The sequence below is a fragment of the Pseudoliparis swirei genome, chromosome 3, assembly GCF_029220125.1.
Source record: "Pseudoliparis swirei isolate HS2019 ecotype Mariana Trench chromosome 3, NWPU_hadal_v1, whole genome shotgun sequence".
NCBI classification, from domain to species: domain Eukaryota; kingdom Metazoa; phylum Chordata; class Actinopteri; order Perciformes; family Liparidae; genus Pseudoliparis; species Pseudoliparis swirei.
The window spans coordinates 20,642,640-20,652,460 of record NC_079390.1 but is presented as its reverse complement, the minus strand read 5'-3'; the positions used below and the strand labels follow the sequence as shown (position 1 = coordinate 20,652,460).

Here is a 9,821-nt window from a genome sequence, read left to right as displayed (position 1 = left end):
AGGAAGAGGAAGCCAGAGAGGTCTAATCAACTGGAATAAGTGGAAACACCTGTGTAGGTGAGAGGGAAAAGAAAGTATGTAATGTTCCGATGATAAAGTGGAAAGAAAATAAGTCCCAAATCCAAGTGTGAACATGTAGCAATAAATTCACAGTAAACACAAAGCGCTCCAGAGATAACGGACATTTCCATAAATAATAAATCAGCCTTTATGAAACTTTGTGAATTCAATTTAAGATGTGGATTTTTTTTTCTCAGGGATCTGAATTTAATTATTTTAAGACCGGCAGATCCTCTGTGATATGACCGTGTTTCTTTATTCCCCAGTGGAGTAGCTCATCTGGGCTTTTGGGACATTATTAAATGTCCGAAAGTCCCTGAACGCACCACAGAGGATCAGTTAATATAATTTTCCAGTGACAGTTTTGCTGATTTTAAAGGATTTTATTTTCCTTTTTGGAGGCACAAGCTTTTATGTAAATACATGTTTGTTTTCTTTCAAGCTTGGAATAAATGTATACAATAAGTGAGACGAGACGTTTTGAAAGCAGCAAAATAATCTGCAAGTGGAAGAAAAAGAAGACGGATTACAAAAAAAAGGTTTTCTTAGTATCACGGATTCGGTTCTTTAGCCGTTATGGATTAATGTTGCTGATCTGCAATATATTTGAGCTATTTTTCAGCATACTGACATTATCTTTCAATCAAATGCATAAAAACCTTAGATATTATACAACGGCAAAAGAAAAACTGGATCAATCACGAAAAAGAAAAAAACCTTTCAGAGCTTTGACACATTAATTTAACAAGCTTTTAATTTCACAGAACATATTTGTACTTTACACCAGTCTGTCTCCAACAGCCCTCAATATAAAATATTGTGCATCAAACAATCAACAACGGGAAACGTCAACACATCGAAGCAGCAACACGGAGGAAACTGATATTGTGTCAATTTATTTCCCCACGTCTTCCTTAAAAAGGCAATAAATTAGAGTTCAAGTGAAATACAGCTGTACATATTGTGCTGAGGACATTGAGATGACAGTTTGAGCCATGTGACAACATTCGCCCCCAAGGTTTTGGTGAAATATGCAGTTCCTCAACACAGCGGAGGGGAAATGTGATCATCTTTCAGAAGAAGTGCTTCTTCAAACCCTTTCAGAGCTTCGGAGGAACATTTCACCTCCACAAGATACTGCAAGAAAAACTGACGGTCGCATTTCCACGTGTGTACTTTTGCATTTGAAATGACAAAAATAGATAATTTTGAGTTTAAATGTTGAAAAAGTAACCGTCCTTTTCTTTCAGTGAGCTCGGGCCATGCGATTGAATTCGAGATGTTGGTGTTGTCGTCGCCTTTCAAATCAGAATCGTAGCTGATGCTGCAAAAGATGACGTACAGAAACACGTGGTCTGTGCTGCCACGACGGATGTTATCACAAGAACTGGAGTCATTTGAAGGAAAGTCGCTCACTCAGCGCATTAGCCCCAAAAATTGCTTTTAGGATTGCACAGGAATTCTTTAATACATTGCAGTACCACACATGACCACCGTCGGCGTGGCAGCGACCTATCCAGCTCTCCGAATCCATCCATGTCTTTGTAAACGCTGAAGCGGGGTATTAAGGCCTTTATAAGGCTCATTGGCATCAATTAATTCACGAGTTATACCAGATTTGCAGAAGAATAATTCATTTTGAGTAAGTACGATAGGGCACGACAGGGTGTTTACATTTTTTCTTTTATAGCCGACTTGTGTCGGCGATGAGAGGAAACATGAACCGCTGTAAACAAACCATTCATATCTCTTGATGCAGTTCTTGCTAAAACAATCAAGTTCTCTGCCAGTCCCACTTCAGATTGATGAGCACCGCGTCAGAGACGTTTACTTCCACGTTCAAGAAGCTACAGAAGAAAAACGGGACAAAACTGAGGGGAAAGGAGGAAGTGTTTTTCTTTTCTTTTTTTCCATTCCTCTGCCACCCGGCGACAGTTGCAGCAGCAGTAGATCCTCTTCCATAAAGTCTTGCAGCCGTCTTTTCTTTATGGCGCAAAATAAATAAACCTATCTAACGAGTGTTTAACAGAACTGTGTGATATTTATTTTACTTTTCCTGCGATTTGGATTCCAGCTCCAGAGCCGAGTCGTCCGACTGTCCATCCACCCGGCCGGCCAGCGTGTCCGCGTCTCTACTCCGTCCGAGGGAAGGCGACCCCCTTCCGTATCCCTTCCTGTTGCTCGGCATTAGTTGTTATGGCAACAGGAGTAGAAATACGAGTCTTTCTTCTGGCCCAAGTCCACTCCCGTTTCCTCCGCTGAAAACCAGGAAGAGGCTTTATGTTCAAAAGCTCGTATTTATAGCAGCGTTGGGAGGTGCAGGAAAACATGCCCCCATGGAAATAACCAAGAGTTTCTTTCCTTTGGCTGGCAACCGGCTATAGTTGTCAATTTCTATCCAATTGTTATGCAACTAATGCCAACATGTTCATAATTCAATGCCCAATCTTGTGCTATGCGAAGGTATGCGCTCTACCGAGTGCCCGTTCTAGTTTCTTTATGTACTCGTCGAATGAACACAGAAAACAGTTTGATGTCCGTTATTTTATTGCTATGGTCCCTCGATGTAGGTGTTGATTCATAATGAAGGTCTGGTTTATAATCGAGGTCGGTTCATTTCATAATCCCCCCCTTAAGATTGCATGCAAAGGGAGTCGTAAGCGAACGTTTCGTGTCGAACACTCACGCGTCATATACTGGAAGGCAGTAGTGTTGTAATCCTCAGCAACTTTCCGGAACAACTCATCTGTCAGATGAAAGAATAAAGCGTGTTAGTTTCCACCCTGAAGAGAACCGGTCCACTCAGGTTCATGATACCTGCGTTCTATTATCTGCCTCACATCTTTATCACATCATCTATTACAGAATGTGTGCAGCAGCTCTAAAAGAAACACACGAGCCATTGCTCTCGTTCTCAAGTGGAGAACAAGAGTGCGCTTGTGTCTCTTTTCTGATCTGGGAAGCTTGAAATGCACTCGTGGGAAAAAATGACAAGACTGAAGTGTTGTCGAGCTCGAGTAAACCGAAATGAGTGTCGAGCTCTCAGTGGTCATCCCTGTACAAAAGGCGATTATCCTTCGGGATTCGCTCCCGCTGACGGCTTTCTGTGGTGCTCCCGTCATCGACGTCAAATTCTGTGTAACGTGGCGGAGGAGTTCCCACTGAGGGTCATCTGCGGTTCAGAAAAGCACTTAATCCTCACAGCCGGTGTCTAAATTTGACTCATCTCTTACACATTTACGCACTTCCCTTTTCCCCCAATCATTCAAGAGTCAGAAATATTTCAAAATCACAAACACTTCACTATTACGATATTATTTGAATGTTTGTGAACAAAGAATTTCTGTTATGTATTGCTCAAGTAAAGCTCATTTGAATGAGTTTGATTGGCCAACAGCAGAAGGCTGACGCCTATCTGTTGAAAGAATGGCTTTTAGCCAATCACCCACACTGGAGCTGTCCTCTGCGTCTTTCTTAATGGGTTTTACGAAGGTGACCAGTCGTTGCCTTATTTTGCAGTTGACTCTGGTGTGGTAAAATCGTACCCATCTGGAAGAATACAGAGCATTTTCTCTCATAATAGTAAATCAAAACTTTCTCATTTTAAATTGAGAGTACCTCAGGGCTCTGTTTGCGGGCCCCTGATCTTCTCCCTTTACGCTATTTGCGAAATGTTTGTCTTATATCTTGTGATTTTAACGTAAAAGTGACACGGGAGCTTTGATGGACGTTAAATTAGTATTTAATAATCGAGGTGCATGTTTCAAAAGTTGGTGAATTCAAATGAGGTTAACCTACTTAACCCTCCTGTTACCTTTAGGGTCAATTTGACCCCAGGCTGTTTTTCACTGTGTCAAACATATAAGAAATATCAACTTTTTAATATATTTAAAGGGCTATTTAGGTCGTCAACAAACAAACATAAAGTACCTCACACTTAAACTTGGGAAACAATATTAATTCTAATAATTTTCTGGAGGTTTTAATTGCTGGGGTCAAATTGACCCCGAGGGTAAAATATGTTAGTAAATGTGAAGGTAACAGGAGGGTTAAAAGAAGACGTTCTAGTTCAAATGTTCCAAACTGACTTTTAATGCGTTTTAAATTTTAGTTTTCTGCATATTGGGAGCTGGCCGTGTCTTTACTGAAGATCTAACTATCTGCTATGTTGGGATGGGTGTTTATGAGTTTATGTGCTCTAAAAATTTCCAGCATTTGTCAATGTTAAGAGTTTTGATGGACGCTCACTTCCTCAATTGACAGACCGTGAATAAATACAGCTGTGATCACAGCCGACCGCCCCGTGGTCCATACGTTCTGCAGGATGACTGAAGTTGTGACTCACCCACGTTATTTCCTGTTTTACTGGAGGTCTCAAAAAGCAGCGCACCAATCTCTGTAAAGCAAACCAAAACAGTGAGGTTACAAGATTTTAAAAATGTTCCATGTGTAGTAAAAACGGTTTTCTTTTATTTTTAAAGGTTCAAAGATTAACTCTCAACGCATGTAGAATTGAAAGACTTAAACTGCAGGGTTCCCCAAATTCAGATCTTTTAGTTTTTAGCCGTCTCACAGTTGCACCGGCCAAAGTCTGAAAGCATGATGGCTGAGAATCAGGCTTCAGAATTCAATACTTCTCAGAAACAGATTTATTTGTCCTAATAATATTATTAATGTAAACAAAGAAAGATAAGTGGAAGAAAATGCATTACCAATTAAACTAATTAATATATTATTTTTGTATTCAATACAAAATGTTGGTTATAATGAAACAATGAGCTTCCTCGTTAAAACATTCAACACTTTAATTTATAAAGCTTATAAAGCCCTTTTTTTAAGGATACAAAATGCAATGTTTGGGCAGACCCCGTGAAGAGTTTTTTCCAAAGTGGGTTTTTCACATTAAAAAGTGAGGAAACCAATCAGAGTGGCTGCCGCACAGCGGGATGAAAGGAAGGCGTTGCTTAAAAAAAAAAGTCTATCAAACTAAATAAAATGTTTTCCACAGCTGGACAATCGTCGTACACATCATACCCACAGTGCGAAAAAGTGCCTCAGATATGCAGCTCTGTAAGCCGTTTCTCACTGATTTCTGATCAGTGGTCACATCCGCGGTCAGACAGTGAAGCAACCGTCCCACAACAACAAGTTGAAGGAGATAACCTGTGACTCTTCTGAGGAGGGAGTCGCAACAATAACTCAAACTGTCAAAGTAAACAAACTCTCGCCCCCGAGTAAGATAAAAGCTAAAAACTGATTAGCCCTCTACAGACCCCGTTATAAAAAGCTAAATAATAAAAAAATGATTTCTTGCATCATATATAAACAAACTATGAGTGCACACATACAAATATGAAGCTAACACAACCACACCGATCTGTTGCTTTCTGCTGGTCTAATCTTAATGAAGAGTCTATGACTGTACACACACACACACACACACACGGTACTGTACTGACGAGAGCACCGGTAGAGTGATCAGTAAGGTGTATAACTGGGAGGCTGCATCTACCGTCAGCAAAGTCCTGAGCGTCGTGGAAGTCGATTTTCCGCAGGCTCCGGTCTCCCTCGATCAGGTCGCTCTTCGTGCCACACAGGTAGATCTTACAGTGCTGCGTCAACAACACAGACGAGACCAACAGAACGTTACGTCACAGGTCATTTAGCTGACACTTTATCCAAAGCGACAAACAGGAAACCATCAGCTCTTTGACAATAACATCGAGAGACGAGAACAGCTCCCTACTTCCTCGCAGTTCTGCAGCTCCTTCACCCAGAACCGAGCTCGCTGGAAGCTGCTGCCGTCAGTCATGTCTGAAAGTCACACAATGAGACGTGCGTGTGAACACAAGCTGGCGTAAAGTGCACAAGGACAGCGAAGACAACACTTTAATCCAACACTAGCCGACCAGATATTGATTTCTCTCAATAAAAAAACTAAAAAAGGTTAAACACTAAAACAAACAGGATGGTAAACAGGGATACGTTTACATGTAACAGAAGGTCCGTAACATCGAAGCCTTTGACAAACAAGATCACACAATGCCGAGTAAATCCATCAGCAGCCGTGAACGCTCTCACTATAGAGTTCTGCAAGAATTAGTTCCTAAACCTGGACGGGAGTGCACTCCCCGTTCCCTCAGCTCAAAGTCAATGTTTTTTAAATGAGGTCTGCGGTTGTCACAAGATTGTAATGTTTTGTTCTACGATATAAAACACCTCATTAAATACTGCACTACACTTTAACGTGCCAGCGCGGTGTAGTTTTCATTCATGGCCCAACGTGAGCTTTTATTGACCTAAAATCATAAAAGTGGTGTTCCTTTGTGAAGAACAAAACACGCAAGTAACATAAACTTATATTTTCTGTCATAGTCCAAAATCCGATACGGAAACATCCCATTTGAGGGCGCCAGTGCGATGCCAACTTCCAGGTGACCTGCAACAGTCCGTTGCAGAGTTGTGGTTTCTGTGGCGACTTCATTCAAAGATGTTACACAACAAGATATTGCGTTTCTTAAACCTTTTAAAATAAATTCATTATTTCTTTCATGAATTGGAACTCCCACGCCTAGACAAATGCACCTGCTACGCGTATCAGCGGCACAGGGGTCCGTTCCCATTTGAAAGTAGTGCATTCAGTTCCATTTGGTAAGTTAAAAATGCAAACAGCTGTTGCCCAAATACTAAAAGACTAAAAGAGTATGACGCTTTTTAAGAGTTAGGGTGGATGATGAGGATCAGTGTATATTTACCGTAGCAGACGAGGGCCGCCCGGGCTCCTCTGTAGTAGATTCTGCTCATGGCTTCGTAGCGCTCCGATCCAGCCGTGTCCTGGGTGAGACGGACGGGGGGAGAAAACTCATTCAAATCCATCTTCCAGCTCCCTGTTGAACTCGCAGGTAATGTGTCTGCCTCAGATCTGATAGTAATGTATGACAGTCTGCATTCCTACAACCCCCATGCAGGCTTTAAATGCCCTGTCGTCCCCAGTGTGACGAGCTCCAAGTTAATTTCCTCCTAAATACTAAACAGTTTGAGGAATTGCCATGAAGAAGTCATTTATTTTGGTCATAATTAACAATTTTCCAAAAAAAGAATGCACAAATAAATAAGACAATATATAAATAAATAATTTATACTTTATCATATATATATAATATATATATATAAAATAAAATGATTTTACTTATATATATATATATATAAATAAAATAAAATGATTTTACTTTAAACCTCTCAAAGCCACATGCCCGCTGTAAAAATACAATAAATCATGATATTGATGTGGAATTTATACCATTTATAGGTTATTGGAAACATAGATTTTTTTTTTTTTTTAAAGACAATGGATTAAAATAAATAAAAAAATGTCTGGGGGTGAGTTGCATTGTGGGCAATGTAGGCGTCAGGTTTTTTGTATAAAATATAAGACCATACAACTGGTTCTGCGTCACTTATTCTGATCTTTTTTTGTTGTCGTTTTGTTTTAATTGTCCACCTCAAGTCAGAAAATGTTTTAAGAGTACAACAATAAAATGTATACCAGGTGGCCTCTGACTCACCCATATTCCCAGGGTGATCACTTTCTCTCCCACCTGGATTGGTTTGGCAACAAAAGCAGCACCGATCGTCTGTCAGGAAGAGCAAATACATAAATGTGTGGGTGCTTTGAAGGTTTCAATATTGCCACGTTGGAACTGACTGAATCGTTTATATCTCTATATCCTCATGAATTGTTTTTTAGAGATTGCTTGACTCGTGAAACATCTAAACATCACTACATCTGTTTCTGCGAGTGTTCCCTCGCTTCTGAGACGATCGCAGCTTTGAGCCCGATCACCACAACCTGGGAAGTTGAAGCGGAGCAGCGGACACTCACGTTCTGGTAGGGGCCGACCAGGAAGCGATGGTGAACGTATCTCTCCACCAGGCTGGTCTTCCCCACGCTCTCCTTTCCCAGCATCACCACTTTGACGTCCACACGCATTGCACTCATGGTAACTGGAGTGAGGAGGGAAAGCCCAGGATGAGACCGCAGCAGAGCAAACAGGAGGGAGGGAGGTTAACGCACGGGGCTGCTCAGTGGGCCGTGCGATGAAAAGACCAGATGGACAACAAATGAGTTTGTAGGCATTTTAAAAAAGAAAAAAGACCTTTGTGAGGTTGGTTTGTATTTATAAAACTCCATAATAACCACCTTCTAAACTTCTGCCAAACATGTTATACTTTGTCTAACTATCATTTGCTGTGCCTGGATATCTGATGCATTTCTTCATGTTCTCAAGGTATGAGATTTAGAACATGAAAGTGAAACTAAACTAAATGCCAAAACTTTTTGTCTTGCATGTCAAAGATAATATGTCACATTCAAGATTTCAAAGAGCAAAAGTATTACAAGCTACATGCTCTTTGAGTATCAACGTTAATGTACTTGTTGGACAAGATGGTCCCATTTAAAGAGTTATATTATGATATAATAATATATGTTCTTGGAATATTATTACTTGTGCTTTGGCACGGAAGCAGACATTTTGCGTTTCAGCTAGAGGCACATGTAACCACTTCATGTACTGTGGGATGCTATTATATATTATAAGCTACTTATGTTTTGTTTGTAAAATAATAATCTGTAAACAATAAGAAGTACAATACATACCTCTTAAATGTGGTGAAGTAGAAGTAAATGGTATAAAGCAGCAGAAAGATAATTCAAATTCAGTAAAAGTAGCTTAAGCACAGTAGCCTACGTTGTGCTTTCTACTTTTCACATTACTAAATAATACCAAATACACCTCGATAATTACGAATTAAATAATGCATGAAAAAATGTACCAAAGCTTTGATTGACCGTTTTGTTTCAGCAATACTTTAACATATATAAAAACCGCATAAACAACAACTTTCCCTAGAATGACGTCACACTGAATGTGAAAGCAACAATACAATATTAAATGTCTCGTGTGCCACCTTAGGGTTAAATAGCAGACATTATTCAATCACTTTTCAACAAAAGTACACTTTTGTTTTTTGCAGTACATCTCGATGCCAATACGTACTTCCACTTCGGCCAATGCGGGACGAGCCCTGGTGACGGAGCTTTTAACGCGAGTACTTTGAGTACTTCTTCCACCACGGTCCTCCTCGTGGGGACAAACACGACACAGACACCCGGAGCTCACGTACAAACACTCACCTGGTAGCTCGCTTGAATCAACAAATCTCCCTCGACATGCCGAGACGAGACGAGACGAGCCGAGCCGAGCCGAGTCGGTCAGACCCGTGTGCACGCGCAGCCGCCTGTCACCGACAAACCGCTTGTCATCTCTCCGGCTGCAGCCGTTTGGGTTCTGAAAGCGGCAGTTAGCTAACCCGGGGCTGGGTTGCGCAACGGGGAGGTGACGTGACCGGCCGCGGGTCGGAGGGGGGAATAACGTTACAGAAAGAGACGGGAGACGGTAAACGGAAGCTCGGTTGTTCTCGTAATAATCCCGGTTGACTGAGGGAGAGCAGCTGGCCCGGAGACAAAGATGTTTCTGGGAGGGTGTCCGAGCTTTTTGTTTGGGTGGGAACCAAAGAGGCGGCGGCAGTTTCCAGAAGACGGAAGTGCCCGAATTGCGTGAGCCAATCACCGGATGTGTTGGTCCTAAAAAATAATATAAATTATTATATTATTATTATTTATTCAATTGTTGTATTATTGTACAATTTTATAAATTGTCACTAAGAAATGGAAAAATACATTTAAACTTACATCTTTT

General features: G+C 40.9%; 1 protein-coding gene across 3 annotated transcripts; it reads right to left on the bottom strand.

Moving 5' to 3' along the window:
• Positions 1-796: 796 nt before the first annotated feature.
• rab24 (RAB24, member RAS oncogene family) lies at positions 797-9,551 on the bottom strand. Of its 3 annotated transcripts, none has more exons than XM_056443029.1 (9): positions 9,257-9,551; positions 7,943-8,064; positions 7,626-7,694; positions 6,816-6,894; positions 5,807-5,874; positions 5,573-5,681; positions 4,406-4,456; positions 2,747-2,806; positions 797-2,318 (listed from the first exon to the last, which is right to left on the bottom strand). In XM_056443029.1, the coding sequence occupies exons 2-9, from the start codon at positions 8,057-8,059 to the stop codon at positions 2,248-2,250; spliced, it is 624 nt and encodes a 207-aa protein (XP_056299004.1). In that variant the 5' UTR covers positions 8,060-8,064; positions 9,257-9,551; the 3' UTR covers positions 797-2,247. The 3 variants fall into 3 exon arrangements, with proteins under 3 accessions (XP_056299004.1, XP_056299021.1, XP_056299012.1); XM_056443046.1 differs by having other exon boundaries at positions 5,573-5,672; XM_056443037.1 differs by lacking the exon at positions 9,257-9,551 and adding an exon at positions 9,120-9,237.
• Positions 9,552-9,821: the final 270 nt, after the last annotated feature.

Bases quoted from the DNA above. Each gene is read 5' to 3' on its own strand.
- rab24 (XM_056443029.1), bottom strand. From the start codon at position 8,059: ATGAGTGCAATGCGTGTGGACGTCAAAGTGGTGATGCTGGGAAAGGAG. The intron at 4,457-5,572 runs GTAGATGCAGCC...TTTGCTTTACAG, and splicing joins CGCTCAGGACTTTGCTGACG to AGATTGGTGCGCTGCTTTTT. The intron at 2,319-2,746 runs GTGAGTGTTCGA...CCTGGTTTTCAG, and splicing joins TGCCTTCCAGTATATGACGC to CGGAGGAAACGGGAGTGGAC.